The sequence below is a fragment of the Ambystoma mexicanum genome, chromosome 5q, assembly GCF_040938575.1.
Source record: "Ambystoma mexicanum isolate Mex_15411 chromosome 5q, UKY_AmexF1_1, whole genome shotgun sequence".
NCBI classification, from domain to species: domain Eukaryota; kingdom Metazoa; phylum Chordata; class Amphibia; order Caudata; family Ambystomatidae; genus Ambystoma; species Ambystoma mexicanum.
In genome coordinates this window covers 1,249,269,614-1,249,297,048 of record NC_090933.1, presented here as the reverse complement: position 1 = coordinate 1,249,297,048, position 27,435 = coordinate 1,249,269,614, and the positions used below count along the sequence as shown (strand labels likewise).

At 47.4% G+C, this 27,435-nt stretch overlaps 1 protein-coding gene across 2 annotated transcripts in view; it reads left to right on the top strand.

Moving 5' to 3' along the window:
* ZC3H3 (zinc finger CCCH-type containing 3) overlaps positions 1 to 24,156 on the top strand; it is a 2,515,563-nt gene extending 2,491,407 nt beyond the window's left edge. For both annotated transcript variants that reach the window (XM_069621754.1, XM_069621755.1), the window contains one exon: positions 23,303 to 24,156. In XM_069621754.1, coding sequence (XP_069477855.1) covers positions 23,303 to 23,429 — 127 coding nt within the window. In that variant the 3' untranslated portion in view covers positions 23,430 to 24,156. The remainder of the gene's footprint in view (positions 1 to 23,302) is intronic.
* The last annotated feature ends 3,279 nt before the right edge of the window (positions 24,157 to 27,435 follow it).

The following is a 27,435-nucleotide window of genomic DNA, read 5'->3' as shown; positions in this document are numbered from 1 at the left end:
ACTGGGCGGTGAGGGTGTGGGGTGGTGAAGTTGGGGAACGTTTTACTAAAAGCGCCAGCGAGGTAACTGTAGGGAGAATTCTCTGTTAAGGCTAATTTCCCAAACCTAGTGAGTCCCCAGCAGCTTTGCTGGATTTTTTGGGGTTCATTTTTTTCTCCTGCTAAGAGTGAGACTCTTTTTTTCCCACTCTTAGACATAATTTGAGGTGTTCCTTTGACTTATGTGTTCTATGGGCTATGGGGTCCTTTACCCCATAGGCTTTCATGCGTTTTTGATATGTGAGTTACACAGCACCCTCCGTGCAGTAACCCAGGGGTGTCGTAGCGACCCCCAAACATGGACTCCATACCCTGGGACTGACTACTGTCTCCCAGGGCATGTAAAGTCACCATTGGCTTTACTAGTCTTAAATTGTGAACAGAACCAGTACAAACCATCATATTGTGGACGTACTGGTCGGGGCAATTCGATTGCCCCGGGGTCTGTTGTTCGAGGGGGCACTGTCCAGTCCCGACCGACCGAGTTTTGGCTGGTGGCAGTGGATACTACTTTTTATATTCGACCATGAATATATCCCTATGGGATTTTCCCATTGTTCGAGGCTACCACTTTTTAATATAGCCTCGAACATACCGCCGGTTTATTAAATTAATATAAATTCGGGGGGCGCTGTTGAGCAGCCTGCAAGATGGCTGCCTAGTGTAAGAGCTCCGTGCCTAGCCGCCTCTTATCCGTTGACATCTGCGGTTCTGCTTTGGATCCTGTGTCCCTGCTACGATCCCTGCACTGCGGCCAACGAGCTCTATCCGCACGTCGAGTTCTGGGAGAAATCGGACTCTCGGAACTGGAGATTCTTGTCCCGCCGTACCTCGCCACCATTGGGCCTTCGCTGGGCCCTGTTCTCATCGTGACCTGACCGGGTGCCTCCCGTCGGACTCGCTGCTGGCTGCTCTGCCCCTGGCACCCAGGGGCACACACTACACTCGTGGGCTGGCTCGCTCCTGCCCCTGCCCCACCAGACAATCCTTTCCGCTGGGGGCCTAGGCCGCTGACGACCGAGGCGTGCCGGCGGCCCATCTGCAGCCGCGAGGGGCCTGGGCTGGGCTGCCTGGCGCGAGCCGGCGGGGACGGTGGTCGTGCCCTCACGGGATCTCTTCAATACCCCACTCACTGGCTGAACCGACTGAGCTTTATCGTGCCCGCGGCAGCCCGGTACGCCGCCAGAGCCCGCTCCCTTCATCTTGCTACCTCCCCCTCTGGTTCCGGCCATGTCGAGTCGCTCCAAAGGATCTGCTAAAGGGGGTGCCATGGACAAATTCACTAAGACGGTCCCTGGACCGGAGGTGGGCCACACGTCGCCTCCGCAGGAAGAACTTGACAACGAACCTAATCCGGGGGTGGCGGCGCCGGACCTCACTGCCATGATGGAATCAATGGCTAAAAACTTTGCCTCCTTTCATGAGAAGCTTGACGACATTAATGCGAATGTCGCCTCGCTCAAGACCCGTGTAGACCAGGCTGGATCTAGAATCACTAAGGCCGAAAACGGATCTCCACTAATGAAGATGCAATACACGTACTTCAGGACACTGTGGCCACCTTATCGCGCGACATGAAGAGTGTTAAAGCAAAATGCGATGACTTGGAGTCCCGCTCCCGCAGAAACAACCTTCCCATCATTGGGGTCCCTGAAACTGCCCTGAAGGGGCGCATGGAAGACGCAGTCGAACAACTAATCAAGGACTTGCTGGGGGGCCCGGACCTCTCCCCTTATTTCACGGTGGAGCGGGCTCACCGGGCCCTTTCCCCGCGACCAAGACCTGGCGACAGCCCCAGACCCATTATAGCCAAGATTCTTAATTATCGTGACAGGGATCTCATTCTTCGCCTGTCACGGGAGAAAGGGGAGCTGCGACTGGAGTCTCACATCATCAGGATCTTCCCAGACTTTTCGGTGACGGTGCAGCAGGAGAGACATCAATTCCTTGGCGTCAAGAAAATTCTCAGGGATAACAATGTACCATATGCCATCTTATTCCCGGCTCGTCTCAAACTCACTCATAAGGGCAAACTGTACTTTTTCACAGTCCCAGACGAGGCGGTGAAATTCATCGAGATGCAAATGCCGCTGCAGGGCTCTGGAGAAGGCTGAGTGGACGCTAATCAACTGTGAATGGCACGGACTGTGGACACTTATTGAACTTGTTTACTTAATCTGCACTGTGGTACTGGTAAGGCTGCTCTGTTTATTGTAACGTTCTTCGCCGGCGATGACTCACGCTCCTGCAGTCCTTACGAGCTGCAGCGTTTGTGTACACATCCTTACTACGCACTCCACAGAGCTGGTCTCGCTTTGTTCTGTTGTCCTACCTCAATTTCTGTCTTCCTATTGTTCAGGTCCTTAATCTTTCAGTTATATACCACGCCCCCAGCATATGAGATGCAGGGATGTACGATATTTGACTGTCGAAACTGTTTTGGTTTATTTTGGAACCGTAGGGGCTCGTGTGCTGTCCCCGATTACCTGCTTCGCGGGCGGGGCCTGCGCCGCGAGTCCGCCATCACTGTTCGTTAAAGCAACTGAGCCATTTGGTTCTAAGCGTGCTGGTGCACGGCAACGGGGCACCCCATTGCGATTGCACTGTTTTTTCTCAAATCTTTGGTGTGTGTTGGCCCCAGTTGGGCCTCGGGGCAGATTGGGCCAGGTTGAGGACGGCCCAACTGCGCGCTGTTAAGGGTGGGTGATGTTGACACTGCTGATCCATGGTTAGTGGTGAGGGTGGGGGGTGGGAAAGGGGTTGTTTTACAAAAAGGCACACAAGGTTTCGCGGCGCGCATGCTGAAGGGCCCCATGCCCACTTGCTGTTCCAACTCTGGGAGCTCATACCATCACGGGAGCTGGGATGTTCACTGATTTGTGGGTACTGTGTCTGTAGATACCTACCTCTGAAATGGCTACTGTCATAATGTCCTGGAACATTCGGGGGTTGAGCAACCACACTAAGGCCCGCAGGATCGTTGCATATGCTAACAGACACAATTGCAAGATATTGCTTCTACAAGAGACACACTCCGATGGCCTCATTCCGAGGGCTGTTGCCCCATCATGGGGTTCTGCCAGGTTCTTTACCTCTTACTCCACACAATCTAGGGGCGTTCTCACAATGATCCACAAATCAATCAAGTTTGTGCTGCATAAAAGCTATGTTGATCCTGAGGGTCGTTATGTTATAATACACTGCACACTGGTCAATAAAGAGTACTTGCTGGTTAACACTTACTGTCCCAACGTAGATTCTCCGGAATTCTTTGACACTGTAACTACCATACGGCTGGGCTTCATGGGGGTGCAGATCATAGGGAGGGGGACCTGAACCTTATACTGTACACTGCCCTGGACAGAACTGCCACGGCACCCAGAGCTCTGTCTGGTGCGGCGCGCAGGCTGCATGGCCACATGCAGTCGCTCAACATTTGTGACGCCTGGAGAACACTTCACCCCCAGCAGCGGGATTACACCTATTACTCTTCTGTACATGATAGTTCGTCCAGGATAGATCTGTTTTTGGTCTGTAGAGAGGTCATGGGTAGGGTGGAGGATACACGCATTTTGCCCCGCACATTCTCGGATCACGCTCCAATCACACTGTCCTTAGGGCTGGGAATTCCCATCCCAACACTCTGCACCTGGCGCTTTAAGTCCGAAGCTCTAAAAGACATTCGGCCCCATTACGACCCAGGCGGTCCGGAAATAACGGTGGCGGTAAACCCGCCGCCACCGTTGTTTCCGGACCGCCTGAGTCCGACCCCTGCAGGCGGGAGGTGATGTTCCCGCCAGGTCTGACCTGGCGGGTTTAACACCGCCCGCCTGCAGGCGGACGAGGAAACACCGGCAGCATTACGAGATGCTGCCGGTGTTTCCATGATCCCCATTCCCATCGAGTCCCATAGGACTCGATGGGAATGGGGATTAACACCATTCCGCCTCCGTGATTCCCGGAAAACCGGGGTTGTAATGCCCCGGTAATTCCGGGAATCACGGAGGCGGAATGGTAATACGAGTCCTGCGGTAACCAGGCGGTTTTACCGCTGCGGTTACCGCCGCGGTTACCGCCGGACTCGTAATGAGGCCCATTGTGTTTAAATCTGAGATACTAGCTGACATTGAGTCCTTCTTTGAGCTCAACTCTCTTCAAGACACGACCGCGGCGGTCAGATGGGAGGCCTTTAAGGCTTACATTAGGGGTATGTCTAGTTCCCAGGAGGCGGGGGTGTTGAAAGCTATTAGAGCCGCTCTTGGGCGATCTGAGGCCAAACTGAAAAGGTTGGAGCAATGTTGCTCCTCCGGGACTGACCCCACCACTCTGCCCAAATCTCTGACGAGCTCCAGGTGTTTAACACTCTAGCAACCAGCGAAGTTCATTATTTCAGCCGCCCGCAGGCCACTAGGAAATATGGGGAGGGGGACAGGCCCGGTAAGACACTTGCGACACTTGTGAGGGGGGAACTGGGCCGTACGCAGATCACTTCCATAAAAGATCAGAATGGTGACGCTCAATGGGCAGACCATCGAATACTGGATATATTTACCGAGTTCTATAGATCCCTTTACGCCCAGCCCGTAGAGCATACTGAACAACATATGCGAGAACTCCTTGACCAGATCCCCACCACGGAAATTTCCCCACAGACCCGGGACCAGTTGGATGCCCCGTTTCCGCTAGACAAGATAGTATCGGCTATCTCAGACTTACCTATAGGCAAGGCGCCGGGACCTGACCGCCTCACGGCGGACTTCTATCGAGAACACGTGGCTATTCTGGCCCCCCGGGTGTTGGAGGTATGGAATGAGGCACTCCGAGCCGCTATCCTTCCCCCTTCCATGTGGGAAGCGGCCATCACGGTACTGCTCAAACCAGGTACACCTAAGGACGAGTGCGGGTCATATAGACCTCTCTCCCTCATGAACCTAGACACAAAGATCTTTGCTAAGATCATTGCTAACTGCTTTCTGCTCATTATGACGCACTTGGTACAAGAGGACCAAGCAGGATTTTCACCGGCAGGTCCACCTCCCATAACATCAGGAGATTATTCAATGTCATGTCCTGTATAGATCAAGATGTCCAGGCCGTAGCGGTTACGCTGGACACTCAGAAGGCCTTCGACATGGTCTCTTGGAAATATATGTGGCTGGTCCTCGAAATAATGGGCATTGGCCCTAACATGATAGGGTTCATTAAACTATTATACACTTCCCCCGTTGCGCGGGTACGAGTCAACTCACTAACATCCGAGATGTTCACTCTATTCAGAGGCACCAGACAGGGCTGCCCCTTCTCCCCGATCCTTTTTGCATTGGTGATAGAACAGATGGCGGACTTTATCCGAGCACAGCACTCGCGAAAGGAGTACGACTGGTTGACGATCCTGAAATAATATCTCTATATGCTGACGATGTCCTACTATACGTCAGAGATCCCACAACCCATCTTGATCCCATACTGAGAGACATCACCCGGATCGGCACCCACTCCGGATTTAGGATTAACTATTCCAAATCGGAGATTTTCCCGCTCACTAAGGCTACCCTGCAGCCCACCACCGAGTATCCCCTGCACTGGGCCCCTGAGGGTGTGAGATACCTTGGGGTGCAGATGTCCCTCACTAAGCCCACCTTGCTTGCCGATAACTACTCAGCTGTAGCACAAACAGTTGAGACCAAAATTTCATGATAGCGCACTCTCCCGTTGTCCGTTGCTGGCTGTCTATCCCTTATTAAAATGATCTTGCTGCCCAAGCTCTTATACACCTTTTGCAACATTCCTATATGGCCTGGGAGGGCTTACTTCACTAAATTGCATACGCTCTGTGCACAATTTCTCTGGCACTCCGGTGCGGTGCGCAAGAAGTGGACTGACATGGCACTTTCATACAAACGGGGTGGTATTGCTTCTCCGGACCTAGAACTATTTTGGATCGCGGCCCAGGTCCAGCATGCTACTCATTGGTACCCGGGTTCCCGAGTGCGCCCACATGTCAAACTGGAACAGCTTGCCTCCGCTGGTATTAAATTGTTGTCCCTGATACTACATCAACACTACACATCTGATTCCCCCGTTGACCCCATTGCTGCGACTCTGTATGCCTGGTCACGTCTGCTACACTCGACAAGTGGGCCCTCCCCATATTACAAATGGCTTCCCGTGTGGGCCTTTCCGGGCCTGGAGCCCACACTTTATACCGCTTTGGCAAATTCATAGGCCCCCAAACCTGGAGACCGGGGTACACCAGATCCCCCCTAGAGACTCTTCAATACTACAGGCTTCGCGCCGCGTTCCGCACCATGTGGCCCTCCTTTCCGGATGAGCCCCCAGATAACCCGGCGATAGCCTACATCGCCAACTCGGGCGGTGCACGTGGCGTCGTCTCTTCACTGTATCAAATCCTACAGGACATCATCCCCACTCCGGCTCTTGGGGCGCGCGACGGATGGTCGGCTGAACTGGCTCTAGAAATACCTGATGAATTGTGGGAGGACATGTGCTGCCACACACAAAAAGTTTCCCTCAATTTCCGTTTTCGTGCCATGCAATACAAGCTCCTCAATAGGCTTTACTATACACCAAGCAGGACATCGGGGTTTACTCGCTCTGAGGTGCACCTCTGCCCGCGCTGTAGGGCAGTGGATGCTGATCACTTGCATATGTTCTGGACCTGTAACAAATTGTCCGGTTTCTGGGACAGTGTCCTTCATACACTAAGTGCAGTAACTGAAACTGTAATTGATCCCGATTCTTTGGCAGTTCTGTTTGGGGTCTGGAGGTCTGACGAAACTAAGCGCTTGAAAAGGTTTTTGAATATAAGCTGCATGATTGCCAAAAAATGTATACTTCAGAACTGGAAGCGCTCCTCCCCACCGGCCTCTCAGAAATGGCTGGGTATGCTCACATGGTTGCGGAACTGTGAGGAGGAATACCTGACAATGCTGCCCGCCCAATCTCGCCCCAGGAACATCTGGAGCAAATTTAATACATATCTCAACAATCAAAGTGAGAACACACCCAGATCTCGCTTGTCTCCGGTCTCCATCCATGCACCGTGATTTCTGCTGTGTACTTCTGTACTGTTGATGCTCTATAACCACTGTTGGAACTATATTCTGTAACCATTACGATGTTTTATGCTATGCTTGATTTAATTTTTTGTTGCCTTGACGTATGTGCCTTGTGAACCACTGCTGACAAAAATAAAAGTTTTAAAAAAAAATTAATATAAATTCACCAGTTGGTATTTTTTGCCGAAACTTGGTTCCAAAATGTCGTTTGTGTTCACTTCTGTGACTCCAACCCAAGTCGATTCCTTTGTTCCACTTTTTGGCAGGCTTCTCTACAGAAGCCTCCAAAAGTGGTGCCACTCTGTCTGGGTACCACAGGGGGTTGGGATGGGGTTTAGGCACCTTGGATCGAGTTGCCTCGGCAACTCAAGTCACACTCTTGTGTGATTGGCCCAAGTGGTGAGCCGCCCGGCTCACCACTTAGCATGTTTGAGTGACAGCTAGGCTGAATGAATGGGGGTTTTCTGCATAAAAGCAGGGCTTTGGGGACTGGAACTTCAGAAGTCGCCACAGGACCTAAAGAATCCGAGGAGGGAGAATCCAAGCCGACCTGCAACGACGACATCACCAGTGGCGTCATGGCGAAACCGTCTCACCACTTTTCCCGACGACAGAGGAGATCTCCAGTCCGGAGAGTCTTCTTCCTTTGACTGGTGGGGATAACCAGTTTGCGCGTCTTTTCGCCTTTCTGACCATGTAGTGGCAGCCTTGCCTGTGCCAAGCACCCCGGCAACTGGAACACCACGCTTTACCACTACCGCGAAGAAAAGGGTAGTACCTTGTAACCGGAGAACTCCGCGGCTGGTTTCTACCCTGGCAGTGCAACAACCTTCATCTTTCCTCCACGTCGAGACCTCCTCTTCCTCTGGACGAAAACACCGACTTGCAACCGCTGCCAGGAACAACTGCCCCCGCTGGAGCGTTCTTCCCATTTCAGGTACTGTGTCCCGCCTGGCTTCCCTTGCGATAGATTGTTCGGGGTGACAGTAAATCCTCGACTTTCTAAACTGAGTTAGCCTGGGGCCTGTTAACTAACTTTTCCTGACTTGATCTCAATCTTTTATGAACTATCTACGAAGACTCTTTGGGCATAACCCCACTGTGTGATCCTGGACACATTTCGCTTGCTCTCTCTAAGAGTGGGCCTGGCATTTGAACTTCCTTGCTCTCCATTAGACTCTGACTAACCTGCCTCACTGTGGTTCTTTGAAAAGTATTGAAATTGTGTGCTTTCATAACTTTGCCTTTTCCCATCCTTTTTCTATAACTTATTAGAGTGCCATCTTATGTTAAGCGCTTACCTCTGTCTGAAAATAAGTGGTGTTTCTCATTAAGACTTGTCTAATAAGTAATCAGGGTTGTATATATATAATAGTGACTGTGTGTTGAATTTACTTACCTCTTTTTGTGCTAGTGTAATTTACAAGTGTGTCTTTAAATAATTATATACTTTTACACCAAGCTCTGGTCAGTGTTTGCTTGTGCTACTGTATCTCTGTACCTATTGTGTATACTCTGTATACTGCCTAACTCATCTTGAGAGAAGTCGGACTGCTCAGCCACAGCTACCAGGTAAATCTGAGTGGTACAGACTGCTACCAATTGGGTTTACTGCCAACCAGCTGTAGACCTAAATCTTTTGCAGTGGTCCCTAAGGGAACTGCACAGGTTTCTGCCTAACAGTAACGACTGTTATCGAAGAGTGGCATGTTCACGCCACCGCAGCACATATGGTTACAGACAGAGACAGATCCTTTCCTTGGATGCCCCATAAATTGTCACCATGGCTATTAAAATGATGACATGGAACGTCCAGGGATTAACAAATTTCACGAAGTCACGTAGGATTACAGCATATGCACAAAGACCCGGAATCAAGGTTCTCCTATTGCAGGAAACACACCCCCTGAAACTCCTATCATCAAACCTATCACTGACTTGAGGCCCCAACAGATTTTATACCCAGTACTCTACCCAGTCCACGGGAGTCTTGACTCTTACCCACAAATCGGTGAAGTTCACACTCCACACAGCTCACATTGACACGGAAGGCAGATATGTGATCCTCCACTGCACCCTAGCTAAGGAGGAATGCTTGATTGCAAACTCATACGGTCCTAACACTGATTCCCCCGAATTCATAGATGCAGTAACCTCTATCCTCATGAGATATGTTGAAGTCCCCATCATATGGGTGGGAGACATGAATATTATAGTGGACAATGTCCTAGATAGAACAACCACTACACGCAGGTTCACGTCTCGAGCAGCCAAGCAACTTCACACACACATGGGTTCCCTAAATCTACACGATGTATGGAGAACGCTCCATCCCCAAGAGAGAGAATATACCTTCCACTCAACAGTACATAACAGCTCTTCGGGAATTGACATGTTCCTACTGTCTGGGTCTCAGGTAGGCAGGGTAACTGATGTCAAGATCCTCGCACGCACGCTCTCTGATCACTCCCCTGTGTTGTTGCAGATTCAACTGGGTAGGACCCTGGCCGCTTGACCCCCGTGGCACTTTAAATCTGATGCCCTAGCTGACATCTTTAAAGCTGAGATCATATCGGATATAAACATTATTTTTGAAAATAACGACACACAGGACACAACCGAGGGGACTCGCTGGGAAGCAATTAGGGGGATGTGCATCTCAAGGGAGGCTGGGGTTCTCAAAGCCATAAGGCAGGCCCTAAACAACTCTGAAACTAAGCTCAAAACTCTAGAACGAGAGCATGCTTCTGCACCACCTCCGGCAACCCTAGCAAAGATCAGAACAGAGCTAGAACTATTTGAGGCTTACGCCCTAAGCAAGGTGTGGTACTATGCTCGCCCAGTGGCTGCCCGAAGGTATGGTGAGGGAGACCGACCTGGAAGAACCGTGGCTAAACTTGTGCGCGCAGATGGTGGTAGCGCCCGGATAAATAGCATTCTAGATGAACAAGGCTCACGACATTGGTCCGACCAAGCCATCATCGACACCTTTGCTAGCTTCTATGCCAGCCCATACGGCCCCCAGCCGGAGCATACACCCCGGGACCTGGACGACCTACCAGAAAGCATCCCGATGACTCTCATCTCCCAAAGCACCAGGAAACAACTCGATGCCCCGTTCACCTTGGATGAGATGGTCCGGGTAATTTCAGACCTTCCAAAAAACAAGGCCCCAGGCCCCGACGGGCTCACGTCCGAGTTCTACCAAGAGCATGTTGCCATTTTGGCTTCCATACTACATGGGGTCTGGTCCGAATCACTACGCTTAGCCACCCTCCGTCCCTCCTTAAGAGAAGCCCTGATTACCGTCTTCCCCAAACCGGGTAAACACCCAGAAGAATGTGGTTCCTATAGGCCCTTATCACTTATCAACACGGACATGAACATTTTTGCTAAAATTATAATGAATAGGTTCCTTCCGGTCATGCCCCACCTAGTGCACGCAGACCAAAGTGGATTTGTCCCTGGCCGCTCTACGGCACTTAATATCCGCCGTCTGTTTAATGTGATGTCCAGAATTGACCCGAAGGCAGATGCAGTGGCGGTCACACTGGACGCCCAGAAGGCATTCGACATGGTCTCATGGCAATACTTGTGGGCTGTGCTGGAAAAAATGGGAATTGGACTAAATATGATCTCCTATATAAAACTCCTGTATGCAGGACCATTGGCCAGGGTGCTGGTCAACGCCAATGTCTCCTCTCCCTTCGCGCTACATAGGGGTACCCGTCAGGGATACCCATTCTCCCCCATCCTTGAGCCCATGGCGGATCATGTCAGAGATCGGCACACCCGTAAAGGTATTCGCCTACAGGACACACCGGAAATCATCTCGCTGTATGCTGACGATGTACTTCTATATGGCAGAAACCCCTACACATATCTAGACCCGATCATCCGAGATATAACTAAAATAGGCACCTACTCTGGCTTCACCATTAACTATTCAAAATCAGAAATATTCACTGCGGCAACCCAGCAACCATCATGCGAATTCCCCCTACACTGGTCCCCAGGTGGCATCAGATACCTCGGGGTGCAAGTATCACTAACCAAAGCTTTGTTACTGGCAGATAACTACGAGACAACGGCACAGCTCATTGAATCCAAAATGCTCAAATGGCGCAATCTCCCACTGTCCCTTGCGGGTAGGCTGTCCCTAATAAAAATGATTGCTGTCCCCAAGCTCCTCTATATTTTTGCCAACGTGCCAGTGTGGCCCGGGAAGCAATATTTCAAGAGGCTCCAGTCGGCGTGCGCCCAATTTCTCTGGCATTTTGGAGCTTCCGTAAGAAGTGGCAACATATGACACTCACCCTACGTGAAACGAGGTTTCTCAACCCCAGACCTAACACTGTATTGGATCACGGCACAGGCCCAACATGCCACACACTGGTACGCACACTTGAACCCGCCCCCTCATGTCAAATTAGAGAAACTGGCTGGCGACGGGAACAATATCATGACCCTATTACTAGACCGCACGTTCCAGTCAGATGCCCTGTCAGACCCCGTTGCCGCCACTATCGGAGCATGGAATAGTATACTAGATTCTGAGCAAGAGCATCACCCATATTATAAATGGCTTCCCATATGGCAATTCCCTGGTCTCTCCCCCACACACGACCAGCACTTCATGCGGCACTGGGAAAATCTGGGCTATCGAGCGCTGACTGATCTATACCCCGATGGTAAATTTATTACCCCACAAACATGGCGGCCCGAACACTCCAACTCAGCGCTTGAGCTATTACAGTACTTCAGTCTAAGAGTGGCGGTCCACGAAATGTGGCCCTCATACCCAGACGAGCCCCCAGACTCACCAGAACTCCAATACATATCAAATTCCGCAGGAGGCAAGGGCATAATATCCTCCCTGTACAAAATGCAGCTGGGGAAAGTAGTGGATGCATTCCCCAAATCACGGGAAGCTTGGGCCAGGGAGCTAGAAATGGAAATCCCATTAGGAATGTGGAACAAAATGTGTGTCCATACGCGCAAAGTCTCCCTTCGTGCTAGATTCCGCTGCATACAATACAAACTCCTCAACAGACTTTATTATACACCGATCAGAGTTGCGAAATTCACATACACCCCGACCCACACATTCCCAAGGTGCAAGGCTGAAGAAGCAGATCACATACATATGTTTTGGTCCTGTGCTGCACTGCGTGGGTTCTGGAGGGAGGTGACAGAAGCACTCTCAGAGATAATTGGGTCCCCGGTAGACCTTGATCCATTGGCCTTGTTGTTCGGAATTTGGTCTGGAGAAAGTGTTAAAAAAAATGTCAAGATTTTTAAACATAAGCACTATTGTGGCTAAAAGATGTATACTGCAATGCTCGAAGCGCCTCTCTCCCCCCACCCTGGAGATGTGGCTGAAAGCCCTTACTTGGGTACAAATGTGTGAAGAAGAGTATATCGGATCACTACCCATGCCATCTCGTCCCAAAAACGTGTGGACCGAATTCTGCAGTTATCTAAACAACAAAGACGCGGTTGAGTGGAGCTCCACACCACCGCCGGGTTCGTCCAACCCAACTTAAGTACTGAGCACTTAATGATCCCTTGTGATACCACTCCTCCCCTCCCCCAACTCCGAGCTGCTAGCAATAGTGCATGATGTAATACCTAAATGCAATATTGTGATTCTTGTTTATCTCTGTGTAAAATGTGCTGTACCTGTCCTAACTTTCTGCCAATAAACAAAAGTAAAAAAAAAAAAAAAAGAAATGGATTTGTAAGAGTTTTGAGATGAGTTTTATAATAGGCATAGGAAAGTAAGAAGTTCTAGCGTGCTTGGTGAAAGGGCAGGGAGAGGTGAGTAGGAGGGGCAGCAGGAGAGAATGCATTATAGGTGAGTACTGCAGTGTGAAGAGACAGCACAGTAAGTAGGAAGCTAGGGGCTCTCACTGGCACAGCAGGGAGGAAGGCAAAGATTAATAGGCAAATAGACTGGTCCTCACCTTTCACTTACCGCCCTTGACGCCCGTAGGGAGTTCAGAAGTGCTGACACACGCTCCCATCACTGTCATGATTCCTGACCCTCATGTCCCCAGCCCTCCAAGATGTCAGCTTGGAGCTAGGCCACGATCACCTACATGGCCCTCAAGGGCATCCCCATCCCGCCAAAGACCCACTTGGAGTCAGACTTGGCGCTTGTGGCACCAGACTCACTCACTCCCATAGGATAACATTGGGGATTGGACTTCTAGTGCATTGATGGGGACAAGATGGATGTCCCCACATATTCTGGTTCCCAGAACCGCATGTGCAGTCTAGTCTTTTGGGTGTGGTTCAGCCCAGAGACACCTGGGATACCCAGAGACTATTTAAGCCACGCCCAGGCTGAGAAACATGCTTTGTGTTTTCTGCACCTGCAGCGTGACACTCACCGTGTTTGGATAGGTCTCCAGTAGGCCTGCATCTTTCTTCTGCGCTCAGCTCCTGCAAGAACAAGAAAACTGTTAGGAACAGCCTTACCTTGCAGCGCCTCTGCCCATCATTCATCGCTCCTTCTTTTCTGCGGGCATCTTCGGTGGTGTCATTCCCATCCCGGCACGCCGCTTCCTAAGGAAAAGAAAAAAGAACAGAAAAAAAAGGCATTAGTAAGCATTCTGCAAATCTTCGCTTATTTTTAAATACTGTACAAGCTTCAAACGCTTACCTGAATCCCAGCCGCTCTGGGGGAACTCTGTCTCCGGAACTTCTCATCCACCTGCAAGAGGGAAAAGACACTCCAGGTTAGCGTGGAAACATCTAGAGGCGCCGCATACTGCACTTACTCACCGCATTTGTTCTTCATAACCGGCATCCACGCTGAAAACGTTGCGGCACCTAAAAAACACAGAAAAAGAACTCAGTTCAATACAAATACGAAAGGGGTGCATTGCGCATCGCGCTCTCACTCACCTTCAGCGCTACTCATCTCAGCAACACGCCGCCATGCCCGGACGCCGGCCATCATCTAAGGAAGGAAAGGAACGAAGTTAGAGAACTGTTCAAAAGACTCATTATACTTACCTGTCGGAATCTTGCCAGTGAAGTAACTAGGTAGCAACGTGCCCGCATCAATCAACGCGCCCCTGCGCTGAAAGCAGGACAGAGAGCACACTATCCAAGAAAATAAGGCCCAGTCTCCAGTCAAATAGCCTCCAGGGAAGGGTTCGAGGTCATAAGAGGTCAGGACAGGCTGAGTGACGTCCGTGACGTCCCCGTGGATACCAGGTGAGCGTTACAATCACCTGATCTCCTGGTCCATCAATGGTTGGTCTGATTTTGTCCCTGCTGTTGCTGGGATGAGGTGATTATTTCATGATTGGTGTTCCCAGAGAAGTCTCTTGTGGCCTTCAACTGGAGAGTTGGCTGATCCAAGATGGCAGCAGGAAGTGATGTCACCGATCCAAGATGGCCACTTCTTCCTTAATATCTTTTTATTCCTCTTCTCCCCGTGGTGTCTAACCATTGTATTTATGTATATATTAACTTAATTGCGCATTCTCCATTTTTATCTTCCATTATCTTTGTTTTTCTTTTCTTTCATAGATGTACCTTGATCCCCTGAACCCCCGCTACCTGTATGGCCATCAGTACCCCAGTCTCAGTAAGAATGCCCATCTCCATGTCAGGTTGAGGGAGTTGCCAGATTCAGCGTTGTAGTGAGGGTATCAGGGAATTCTGCAACTGTTGGAGGATCAGCTCTTCTTTGGCCTCTGCAACACACTCTTTCTCAGCTATTCATCCATCAGGAACCTGATCCTGTAGTATTACTGTCTCAAAGTTTTTTCAGGTTTCTGACAATATTCGCTTAGTCATTGTCAATAATATTCACTATCTATGCCCATCTTTCATGGATCCCTGGGTGGAGGTCATCAAATCCGGTTTGGCGATTGATGTTCAAAACCTGGTAGGCTGTGGGCTGATGTCTGTTGATATGTCACTCTTTTCACTAAGTGGCAATCCCTAATATAACACTCTGTAGCATACAATCCCACCATACAATTCTGGGACAAGAAACAGGCTGTGTTTGGAGTTAAAATGCCAAACGTATTTACAAAAAGAAAATCAAAGGTGAACCCCTTACTTTATTATGGGGAAATCAGCACAATATGATTTATTAACATTATGTATTTATTATTTATTTCATTGTGTAAAGCCCTGGCCTAGCTCCAGAGCAGCAGAGTTATGTACAAAGTGTTAGAAGCCAGCAATTGGGCTGGCATTTGTTTAACAGTAGCGCAGTGCTGTGTGTTGAGGTCTGTGCGTCGGTATGTGCGTCCATTGGAATTAGTCCTTGGTCAGGTGTTCTTCAAAAAGCCATGTAAAATTGAAGACTTGTGGGGGCATTCTGAGCCGATACCGGGATCGAGTGCCAGAGGTTGGGTACATGACAAGAGAAGGATTGTTTGCAGGCCCTCTCTTTGCGGACGAGTTGTATTCCATGCCGGTTGATCGTTTTGCTGCGTGAGGAACATGTGGCATCAGATATGTGAAGCTTAGCCGCCAGGTGCGCTGGTTTGATGCTCGTGACTGCTTTGTACATGATACATGCAGTCTTCAACAGTATCCTGGCGTGGAGGGGAAGCCATTGTAGTTTGCGTAGTGTGAAAACCCAGAGGGTGTTTCACAACCTAGTTCCCGGGGATCCTTTACTCAGGTGGCCAAGGAAAGGTCGTCGCTTTTAGATCTGAATCCTGGGGGTGGACAAGCGAGGGAGAATCACCTGGGAAGGGGGTCCTCGCGGAGTGGGAGAGAAACACCCAATGATGAGACATGGTATCCCACTTTTTCCAGAACCCATCTAACCCGTAACCCTGTTTATTTTATGGGAAACTATAACTCCCATGATTCCTCTCCACCTTGTCTTGACAAAAGTACTGCACCAAGGAAGATGAGGAATGAGAACCAAAGGATTACCTCCCCTGACTTGCATTGGCCCTGTCCCTGTAATGAGGCCAGGCAGAGTCAGGCACGTAGTGCTAATAATGTACACCTGCCACCTATTAAAACTCCCTGTGAAAATAAATGGTGGCGCGCACTGACACACTTTGAACGAGGCTGGGTATGAGAAGGAACAGCTCTTCTGAGGCTAATGCGAACAAGGCTGCGGGAGTTGGAAGGACAACGGGCTGATCAGCAAGTGAAAGGATCAGGAGAAAGCCAGGCAAGATTTCCAAGTTTTCGGAAAGCCGTGAGTGTTCGAAAGGCTGAGTTGAGCGAGTGGAGGAAAGAAACCTTCAAGGTGCTTGGAAACAGCCTGCAACCCTCCAGGTGAACGGCAGAGATGAGGAGGAGCAGAGGAGGCAATGGTAACAGCCTTTAGCTGTGAGGAAAAGATGAAAGACATTAATTTAACAAAACCAGTGAGTTATCGAGCACAACAAAAGTCTGGTTGATGTTAAAGGGAAAGTGACTGATTTGAAAGTTGAAGGTTGCACGTGTGCTGATAAAACACAAATGAATAGAGCAATTGTTAAAAGAAAAGGATACATAGTAGCAGAGTGGTCCTGCGAGAGGGAGTCGCATATTCGAAAGTCTCTGTGAAATGTTATGAACTTTTGAAAGTATTACAAGCAGAGATTAAAGGAATGAAAGTGAAATAAGAGGAAAATGAAATATGTGAAATGTGAAGTAAGCCAAGCGGACACAAGTAAAATATAAAGCATTTTGGAAAAGGTCAAGAAGGCAAGTGAAAGAATATAAGAACTACATATACCAAGAGGCATTGGTGCTTCAAGAGAAGATTGTGAATTTAAGGAATATGGAAAGAGAGGTCGAAGTGGTCATGCAGAGGTCTATGTAAAATCATTGCCGTTACAAAAGTCTTCGACAATGTAAGAGATCTGAGATAAAAACGTGGGGAAGGGAACCCCTACGAAGAACAAGACTGGCTTGAGCCCGGCAAAGGGAAGCCTGTACGAACTGTGAGAAATTGGGAGCATATGAACTGAGTATTGATGATAAGGTGTGTGAAGCCTAAGGAACTGATTGAACTACCAGAAAATGAAAGCCTAAAGATTGACGCCAGTAAGCCAAAGTGTGCAAGACTGGTAGAACAGTGCTATCCACCTATCTTTCATTTGAGAGACTCTCGGGCAGCACTATGCCAGGGTACCCTCTCTTCTAGGCGATACTGAGCAGCTCAGCTTCCAGAATTCACAAACACTCCTCCAGATCCTGGGTGACACAGATGGACTTCTTAGCTTAAAGATATCCAGGCACTCCTCATCTGGACCCACGAAGAACCGTTCTCCGGACGGCAGGCACACAGGACTGGCTTCCATGAAACTTCGGGTGAAGAGCAACAGTTGCCCGATGTTTCCTCATAGCTATGTAAAGAGTTTGCCTATCCAGGTCCTCTCTGGTGCAGTCCTGGAATCAGCATGGCAGCTTTCGGATTAGATGAAGTATGCAGCCGCAGACATCTTCCTACAGCCGGATTCTAGAATGCAAGCATAAGCTGACTTCAGCTATCTTGTTACAGCTTCTGACAAGGTGAGTGTGAGGGCCTTGTTAAACAAAAAGCTCCCCATTCACTCACGCTGAGACAAGTTCAACCAGCCAATCACACACAAGTGCATTCATGCAGGAAGCACCCGATCAGGCTCACATGAATGCAGGCTATATACCAGAAACCTGACATCCAGAACACAGGATGTAGATTTGGGCTACTCCCCAGCCTTTCAGTGCACCACACAGCATTCATTCCAGTTTCAGCCAGGGCTTGCTTAGGCGTTGTATCACAAAACCAAAACCAGACACCCACAACACAAAATTCACATTGACTACTCACTCCAGTCATGCAGGCTACCCCAAGGGTGTACCCACAACAAGCGCCCCATGGGAAGGCTCCAGCCAGTCTAACAGGAGGCAGCCCCCGAGCCATATATGGTCCTTCCACCCAAGAGTGATTCAGGGGAATGGAACATAGCCAGGGCTTCTCAAGACTTTGAGAAACAAAGGGGTAAGGCAAAGGAAACCAAGAGGCCACCAGGGGCCACTTTGCCCTTGTGTAGGAATACATTGATTCCTATGGCAGGGCCCGGGTCAAGTAAGCATGGTAGCTGCCACCAGACCATACCCTGTTCTGTGGGCAACACACATGTGCCAAAGAACACACAATATGGGTACAAGGGTGTATGCCTACTAATGGGTGCCCTAACGATGTTTCATGGGTACTAGTCACCAAAAGAACAATTATAAAGGTTAGAATAAAGAGCTGCCCTGCCAGGGGTGTACACTGGACTATTGTGCTGAACAAAACACAGAAACACCAACAGAAATGTTTTAGGACAAGTACGAGGAGGCCCTGTCCCTCCAAAAGCATGTCCAGCATTACAGTTGCCCACTGACCCCAAGACTGGGCTTAGTGTGAACTAATCTCCCACGAGATTGTCTCCCTCATCCAAACAAACAATATACCTTTTGGAAAGGCTATCTGCATTGTCATGACTTCTCTGGTCTATGCACAATGGTGATGTCTAGCCCTTGTAGGCAAATGGACCACCTGATCAGTTTGGGGTTAAAACTCTTCATCTGCATAAACTACAGAAGAAACATTTAGTACAATAGGTTTCTCTGCGTAGGGGACATCAGATAACCTGTAATTATTTGTGGACATCACCAGTATTCCCCTTGGTGTCCATTCTGATCATGCATCAGTAAGGGCCAAAGTAGATTTTCTGCCTGTATTGTGTCATTCTGTAGACATGATATATTGCATTTGTTGTATTCTACCCCTCAATCCAATTTTGCTTGGCCCTTCAGACAATGCCAATAATCCACGATAAACTGCTGTGTGTGCGGTACCAGCTTTTCATTGTCCAATAATGTGTGACTTCTTGCCTTACTAATTTGTCTCTCTTTGTCCACTATTATACTGAGCACTTCAGTTAATGCATCATAATCCTGAAACACAAATTCCAGTGACTTTTGTTCTACCAGGACATCCATTATGTGATCCTCCCCCAGTGCCTACCCATGGTTGTATATTATTGCAGGGGTGCTTAATTTGAATTGAATGCCTATCAATCTGTGGCTTTGGATATGTTTTCCTCTAAGTCTAAACGGAGGGTTGGGGGGAATGAACAAAGTGTTTACCATGGTGGCTGAGGTCAACAGGCCCCTGCATACAGTTACTCCCATCTAATTATTTGGACTTTTCTGGTCCCTTGCCTTGATTTGTTCAAAATACAATGATCAGTACTATCCACCACATCATGCTGGCACGTGCAATTGTCTACGTTACTCCTTTGTTCTAGAAAGAAAATCTTGTCGCAAATTAGTTCTTATCTTTAATGTTTACATTTGTTTTAGTGCTGACACGTCTGGGCATACACTTGTAGTAGGTACCCCGGCCCCATTGAATGTGTCATCATTTGGTTTAGTATCTTGTCTTGCCTTTTTCAATTGTTTTAGATGTGCTTTGTTTTATTGTGAAGACCTGTGCTGTCCCACATTGTCATATGATATGATATGATACCATATCCCTATTCATCAGAAATAATTCTGCTACCTGCGCTTCATGGTGGCAGAGCACCATTACTAGTTCAATGTGCTGCCCTTTGTGCTCCGATCAGCCCCAAAGGTATTCACCAAGTGCCTGGCCCCGGTGGTGGCATTCCTTCGTCGCTCAGTTGCACATATCTACCTGTACATGGACGACTGGCTTGTATGAGCAGAGTCTTGGCTACTCGTCATAAAACACAGACTATCCATGCCTACAATCATTAGGATTCTCTGTGAACGTTCGAAAATCCTGCCTGACCCCAGCTCAGTAGGCTCTCTATTCGGGCGCTGAACTGGACTCATGTTCTTGCATGGCCACTCCCTCGTAAGAAAGGGTGAGATCCCTTCTTGCCTAAGTCCTACTACTCTCCCAGTAGTTGCAGGCCTCAGTCCACCTCCTGAGGTCCCTGTTAGGGATGATATCTTTGTGCTATCTTCTGCTTCCACACTTCCAGCTCTGCATGGGGTCCCTCCAGGAATTCCCAGATGCACGCTGGTGACAAGCCTCAGGTTTCTGGGAGGACAAGATCCTGCTGACACAGCAGTTCAAGGTTGCCCTGCCCTGGTGTTCAATCCGGACACCTCATCCAAGGCACTCCCTTTCGTCCCCCCTCCACATCAACTCGCTGTCACTACAGACGCCTCCCTGGAAGGCTGAGGCATGCATACAGGGAATCTACATTACATGTGTCTCTGGACAGACAAGGTGAAGAGACTCCATATCAGTCTTCTGGAGCTGCGTGCTGTGTTTTGGGCCCTCTAGTCATCCTTCCTCAGCTCAGTGTTCAGGTGGTCAGGATCTTCACAGACAACACCACCACAATAAGTTATGTCCGCAATATCTCTCTCTTTCTCTCTGTCTCTGTCTCTCTCTCTCTCTCTCTCTGTGCCTCTCTCTCTCTCGGCTCCTGTCACAAATGGGAACTACAGGAGGATCCAGTCTGCCGGAACCTCCGTCTATGGGGCACCCCAGAAATCGACCTCTTTGACACCCACTCCACCAAGAGATGCATGACTTTTGCCAGCAGGTTCCCTCATCCGGAGAGCCTGGGGAATGCTTTTAGGTTACCCTGTGTGGGGAAGTTCCTCAACACTTTCCCCCTGACCACCTGGTGGTTTGGTGTTAAATATCTTCAGACAGCATCAGTGTGGGCTTATCTTCAAGGCCTTTGCCTGGCCATGACAGTTCTGGTACTCAGACCTCCTCGCCCTTACCTCTGCTCTGCCGATGAAGCTGCCTCCTCTTTGCGATCTTCTGTCCAGGATCGACGGCGCTGTGCTACACTACATCCTGGCTACCCTGAACCAGACTACCTGGCTCCTACACTCTTTGAATTTGGCAGTATACCACTGCCACGAAGCTGAAAGGACATTCTAGCTAGAACATGCGCTTCTTCCATGATTGCCTCTTGCAGGAGTAAATGGACATGGTTTTCGCCTTGATGCACAGAACAGGACCTTGACTCCATATATTATTATAGTTAAGTGAAATGGAGAACATTTGCAACCATCAACCTAGCAGATTTTAGACCATATAACTTCAAATTCGTTATCGGCTCAATTGTTTGTGGGTCGTGTACGATTGAACTGCCTTTATCTCTAATATGTCAGACATTTTAAAGTTACAAACCAACAGTGATGCCTCAGGGAACAATATTTTTCACTCAATGTTGCCCTAATGGGAAAGAAGGACCATCAATCATGTGGGAATTCAGCGAACGGGGGATCGGTGTAGGTTAATCATATAAATGACATAAAATAGTATCAAAATTCTTTATTAAATGACTACATATATCCTTTTAAAATCAAGCACATATACACATAACATCATTTAAACATTTCGATGTATCTAAATTCAAGCTCTTAATCTCATTCAATTTCAACATACATCAAAGTAATCTAACACACGACAAATGGACTTTAATCTAATGCAAAATTTACATGTGCATAAACGCAACTAGTGAGCAAGGCACCATCTCTTTAATTACCTAATAATTATGTCAAAATTGAAGACCTCTATACCTCACCAGAGGTAATTATTTCACTAAAAACCGGATCATTTAGGTAATACCCACCTATAGGTGTTTGAGGAGGGCATAGCCGACATTCCTCCTATTGTAATTTACAAACTTCCCTTGTTAATAGTTTCGACGCAATATTATCTAGATGCCCAATAATGGGTACTGATGCTCGTCATCTTCAGGACTTGTAAAGAGGGTAGCCAATATTCTTCCCAATGTATTGCTTGAAAGTTGCTAAAAACAAATAAGAACAACTACCATTTAAAAAAAGAAAAAAAACCACAGATGCACTGTCCTTTGACCTCCCAAATGCATAATATAATTGCTGTTGCTTAACATAATGAACAATTTACCCGTTTATGTTCAACTCAGCAGCAATACGGATCTTTATTCCTTTTGATCCATTGCCAGTATTGCAGAAATCTCTGCAAATCAAAAAACGAAAGGTGGGATTCAGTCATTCCTTTCTCAAAACCATGGAGACAGGTTTCATAATGTTCCTCATTATGTTAAGCAATAGGAATCATATTATGCGTTTGGGAGGTCTAAGGACGGTGCATCAGTGTTTTTTTTTTTAATGGTAGTTGTTGTTCTTATTTGTTTTTAGCAACTTTCAAGCAATACCTTTGGGAAGAATATTGGCTACCCTCTTTACAAGTCCTAAAGAAGACGAGCATCAGTACCCATTAATGGACATCTAGATAATATAGCGTTGAAACTATTGACAAGGGAAGTTAGTAAATTACAATAGGAGGAATGTCGACTATGCCCTCCTCAACCTATAGTTGGCTATTACTTGAATGATATGGTTTTTAGTGAAATAACTCTCTCTAGGTCTTTAATTTTGACATCATTATTAAGTAATTATAGTGCTGGTGTCTTGCTCACTAGTTGCGTTTTTGCACATGCAAATTTTGCATTAGATTAAAGTCAGTTTTTCGTGTGTTAGATTACTTTGATGTATGTTGAAATTGAATGAGATTAAGAGCTTGAATTTAGATACATCCAAATGTTTAAATTATGTTATGTGTATATGTGCTTGATTTTAAAAGAATATATGTATTCATTTAATAGAGAATTTTGATACGATTGTATGTCATTTATATGATTAACCTTCGCCGATCCCCTGTTCTCTGGATTCCCATATGATTGATGGTCCTTCTTTCCCATTGGGGCAAAATTAAGTGAACATTATTGTTCCGTGAGGCGTCACTGTTGGTTTGTTTCTAATAGTTCTGTCCCCAGATGGCCATGAAGGAAGGGGAACCCCACCCTATCGTTTCTAGACTTGTTTAAGTTGCCTCAGACTTCAGGGGCATCAATTCGACCTCTGGAATCGACTTTCGTGAAGTCCCAGAATTCTTCAGTATTTCGATAACATCTGATATTGTAGATGTAAGTTAAAGAAGATGAAATCTTACTTGTCAAAGAAATAAAATGGCTGAATTGAAAACACATCGAGCAAGATTTTGTTGCTCTGTTGGTTTGTAATGGTACCTGTAATAAAATGTATTCATAAATGAGCTGCATGCCGTATGCTCGCCCTAAGATCGGCACCATTCTATTACTCCTTGTTTTATTTTGATGTTTTTGACCACAAATTGGAAATGCCTCTAGCGCTCCTTTACTGACCTAGTGTATTTCCTTCCCACTTCAGGAAAACCGATCCAGATCAAGCCAAGACTGTGAACAGAAAGTTCAGAATCTCCAAGGCCTTGCTGCACATTAGCCAGGAGCCAATATGCTGCAGAATGGCGGACAACCTCAGGAAATTCATCGGCTAGGACTAACCCGGCTCTACCTCAGTTCACCTGATGCTTGATTCTTATGCATAATTGTGTGTGTGTGTGTGTGTGCGTTTGCTTGCATGCGTGCCTGTGTGTGCGACTGTATGTGTGAGAAGAAATGTGGATTACATTTTTTTCCGTTCTAAGCATAGGTGGAGTGACAGAACAGTGTGAAAGCTGATAGCAGCACAATGATCTTTATGTTTTTTAACAATTTTAAAGTTTTGAATAGCTTACTTTATCTGTACCAATGCAGACTATGTTACTATTTTTACAATTGCACTCCCTACTCTCCTGTCGACATGCTAGTTGTCCTTAGTTGTGTTTCTTCCTACCTGCGTCCCAGCCGGTTAAGCTATATCTGATGTTAGCAAGGACAGGCTGTGGGCACACTTCTTTAACCTGGGCTCTTCGTGATTATCTGCTCTTGACATATTTTCAGCCTTTGTAAGTGAAGGAACAACCTGAGACAGTCTATATTCAATATTTAGATACCCTCATACTATATTGATTTCTACGTACTACATAATGATTTTGCACTAGATTTTGGCAGATGGAAGTTTATAATTGCACATTTCTTACTGGGGGTTCACCTAGAATGCCATATTCTTCTAGTCAAATTCTGAAAGTTTTCTCGAAAATGTCTCTGTGTTTTGAAAAGATTTTCCTGAACATACATGTGTCCACTTTGCAATAAAGCTGTGTAGAGTAAGCTTTCTCTTCAGCATTCTGCCCATTTTCTTTAGAGCCTGGTTTCCGAACTTGTTTTTCTATTCACATAATGGACTTTACAACCCACTTAAGTAGTGAAATAGAAGTGGAACTGAAAATGATTCAGGTAGTCTGCACAATACATAAATCCAGATCTCTGTGATAAAAACCTTGAAGGGCTTCTTATCTCCACGTTCTGCTTGTTGCTTTGGAATTGTGTCGTACCTCGATGCCAAAGCTTTATTGGGCCTGGGACGCAAAGCAGTGAGGCACCGAAAGATTGCCGTTTTCATCTCTTTGTTTCCTTGTAATATTCATTGATGGTAGATGCATGTGGCCAGGCGGACTCAAGAGTTGTGAGGCATGTCATTGACTCGCATATACATGATTCCACATGACAGGTGCTGAATTCTGTCTAGTGCTGAGGAGGTGGTGTGCTTATTCATGAGTCCACATGTCTGACGCTGAAGAGGTAGTCTGCTTATCCATGAGTCCACATGACTTGTGCGGAGGAAGTGGCGTGCTTATTCATGAATCCACATGACTGGTGCTGATTTTCCATGATTCCACATGTATGGTGGTGAGGAAGAAGTGTGCTTATCCATGATTCCACATGTCTGGTGCCAAGAAGGTAGTGTGCTTATCCATGAATCCACATGTCTGGTGCCAAGAAGGTAGTGTGCTTATCCATGATTGCACATGTCTTGTTCTGAGAAGGTGGTTGTGCTTATACATGTTTCCACATGTCTAGTACTGAGCAGGTGGTGTGCTCATCCATGATTCCACATGTCTGGTGCCAAGAAGGTAGTGTGCTTATCCATGATTGCACATGTCTGGTGCTGAGAAGGTGGTTGTGCTTATACATGTTTCCACATGTCTAGTGCTGAGGAGGTGGTGTGCTTATCCATGAATCTACATGTCTAGTGCTGAGGAGGTGATGTGCTTATCCATGAATCTACATGTCTGGTGCTGTGGAAGTGGTGTGCTTATCCTTGATTCCACGTGTCTGGTGCTGTGGAAGTGGTGTGCTTATCCTTGATTCCACATGTCTGCTGCAGAGAAGGTAGTCTGCTTGTCCATGAATCTACATGTCCAGTGCTGAGGAAGTGGTGTGCTTATCCATGAATCTACATGTCTGGTGCTGAGGAGGTGGTGTTCTTATCCATGAATGCATATGTCTGCAGCCGAGAAGGTAGTCTGCTTGTCCATTTTTCCACATGACTGGTGCTGTGGGGGTGGTGTGCTTATCCATGAATCTACATGTCTTGTGCTGAGGAGGTGGTGTGCTTATCCATGAATCTACATGGCTGGTGCTGAGGAGGTAGTGTGCTTATCTATGAATCTACATGTCTACTGCTGAGGAGGTGGTGTGCTTATACATGAATCTACATGTCTGGTGCTGAGGAGGTGCTGTGCCTATCCATGAATCTACATGTCTAGTGCTGCGGAGGTGCTGCGCTTATCCATTATTCCACACTTTGAACCTATGGCTACTACTGAACCTAAGTACCTATCCTGGAAGGTGGCTTTTTTGATTGCGGTAACAACTAATTCTAAAACTAATGAACTCAAATCCCAACTCCCGACCTGACCTGGCCTCCTGCCTCCTCGACATAGAACTCTGGATGACCCAAAGCCACCTCTTGATAAACTCCAAAACGGAAATCATGGTATGTGGCAACTCCGAGCTTCTTCCGTATCCACTACCCTGGTCATCTGCCATGGGCAGCTCACCAACCCCCTGCAACTCAGTGAAAAATCTTGGATGCACCCTTGACTATGATCTAGCACTCTCGCGCCATGTCAACAACATCTCAAAATCCTGCCACTACCACCTTAAAACCCATAGGCATATCTTTCCATATCTCTCCTTTCCTAACAGACTCTCAGCGGTCCAATCAATCGTTATATCAAGACTGGACTATGCAAACCCCCTATACCTCGGAATCCACGCGTACCAACTGAATAAACTCCAAAGGGCACAAAACGCAGCAGCCAAAATGCTACTTGCGCTCGGCCCAAGAGACCACATCTCACCAGCCCTTAAGGCGCTGCACTGGCTTGCAGTAGCCCGAAGGGTGACTTTCAAAACCATATGCATCTCCCATCGAGCACTGCATAAAACAGGACCTTAATATCTTCAAGACAAACTAAAACCCTACCATCCCCCTCGCACCCTAAAATCAAGCTCAGCCAGCCTCCTAGTCATACCTAAGACAAACTCAGTCAGATTAGGCGGATTATCATTCTCAGCCTTGACCCCCACCATGTAGAACTCACTCCCACCCCACATCCACCAAACTGAGGATTTAATATCTTTCCGCAAACTGCTGAAAACCTGGCTCTTCCCCTAAAACCAACCGGTACCAAACTAACCCAAACAGACAAACAGCATCTCAACGACACCAACCCAACAAACTACCTGATGCGAGAAATTGACAGCTAATAACCCCGAATATACACTAGAAAGATAAATAAAATTAAACGAGTAAAGTAGATCAAAATAGTGAAGTGGATAATAAGAATAAATCATAGGGAAACAGTAAGGAGATGTAAACTGCTGAAAGGCACATAATGCATGAGGAGGGAACGAAGTGAATGGCGTGGATGAAATAGTTAGAATGGATGAAGCGTGTTGAACAGATGAATGCACTGAGTGAAAGAATGCATGAGTGGACGAACAGATGACTATATAGATTGAGTGTGTAAATCGAATGAGTATGTACATCGGATAAGTGTTTAGAATGGATGAACATGTTAAGCGGTTGAGTGTGTAGAGTGGTTGAGTGTAAACAGTTGAATGCACTGAGTGGAAGAATGCATGAGTGGAAGAACAGCTGACTACATAGATCGAATGAGTGTGTAAATCGAATGACTATGTAGATCGGATGAGGGTATAGAATGGATGAACATGTTATGGGGATGAGCTTGTAGAGTGGTTGAGTGTGTAGAGCGGATGAGCGTGTATGGCGGATGAGTGCATAAATACAGAGAAGCGAATAGAACGCAGGAGCGTGTATAACTGATGAATGCACAGAACGTATGAGCGTGTAGATTGGAGGAACGTATAAAGTGGAGGAGCGTGTAAAGTGGAAAGGCATGTAGAATGGATGATCATGTAGAGCGGATGAGCATGGAAGTGCGGATGAGTGTATAGAGCGGACGAGTGTAGAGAGCAAATGAATTTAAAGAACAGGATTACTGCGTATTAGCGAATGACTCTAAGGGCCTGATAAGTGCATATTAATGTTGAATGCGGAGAAAGCGCGAATGAATAGAGCGGATGAGTGTG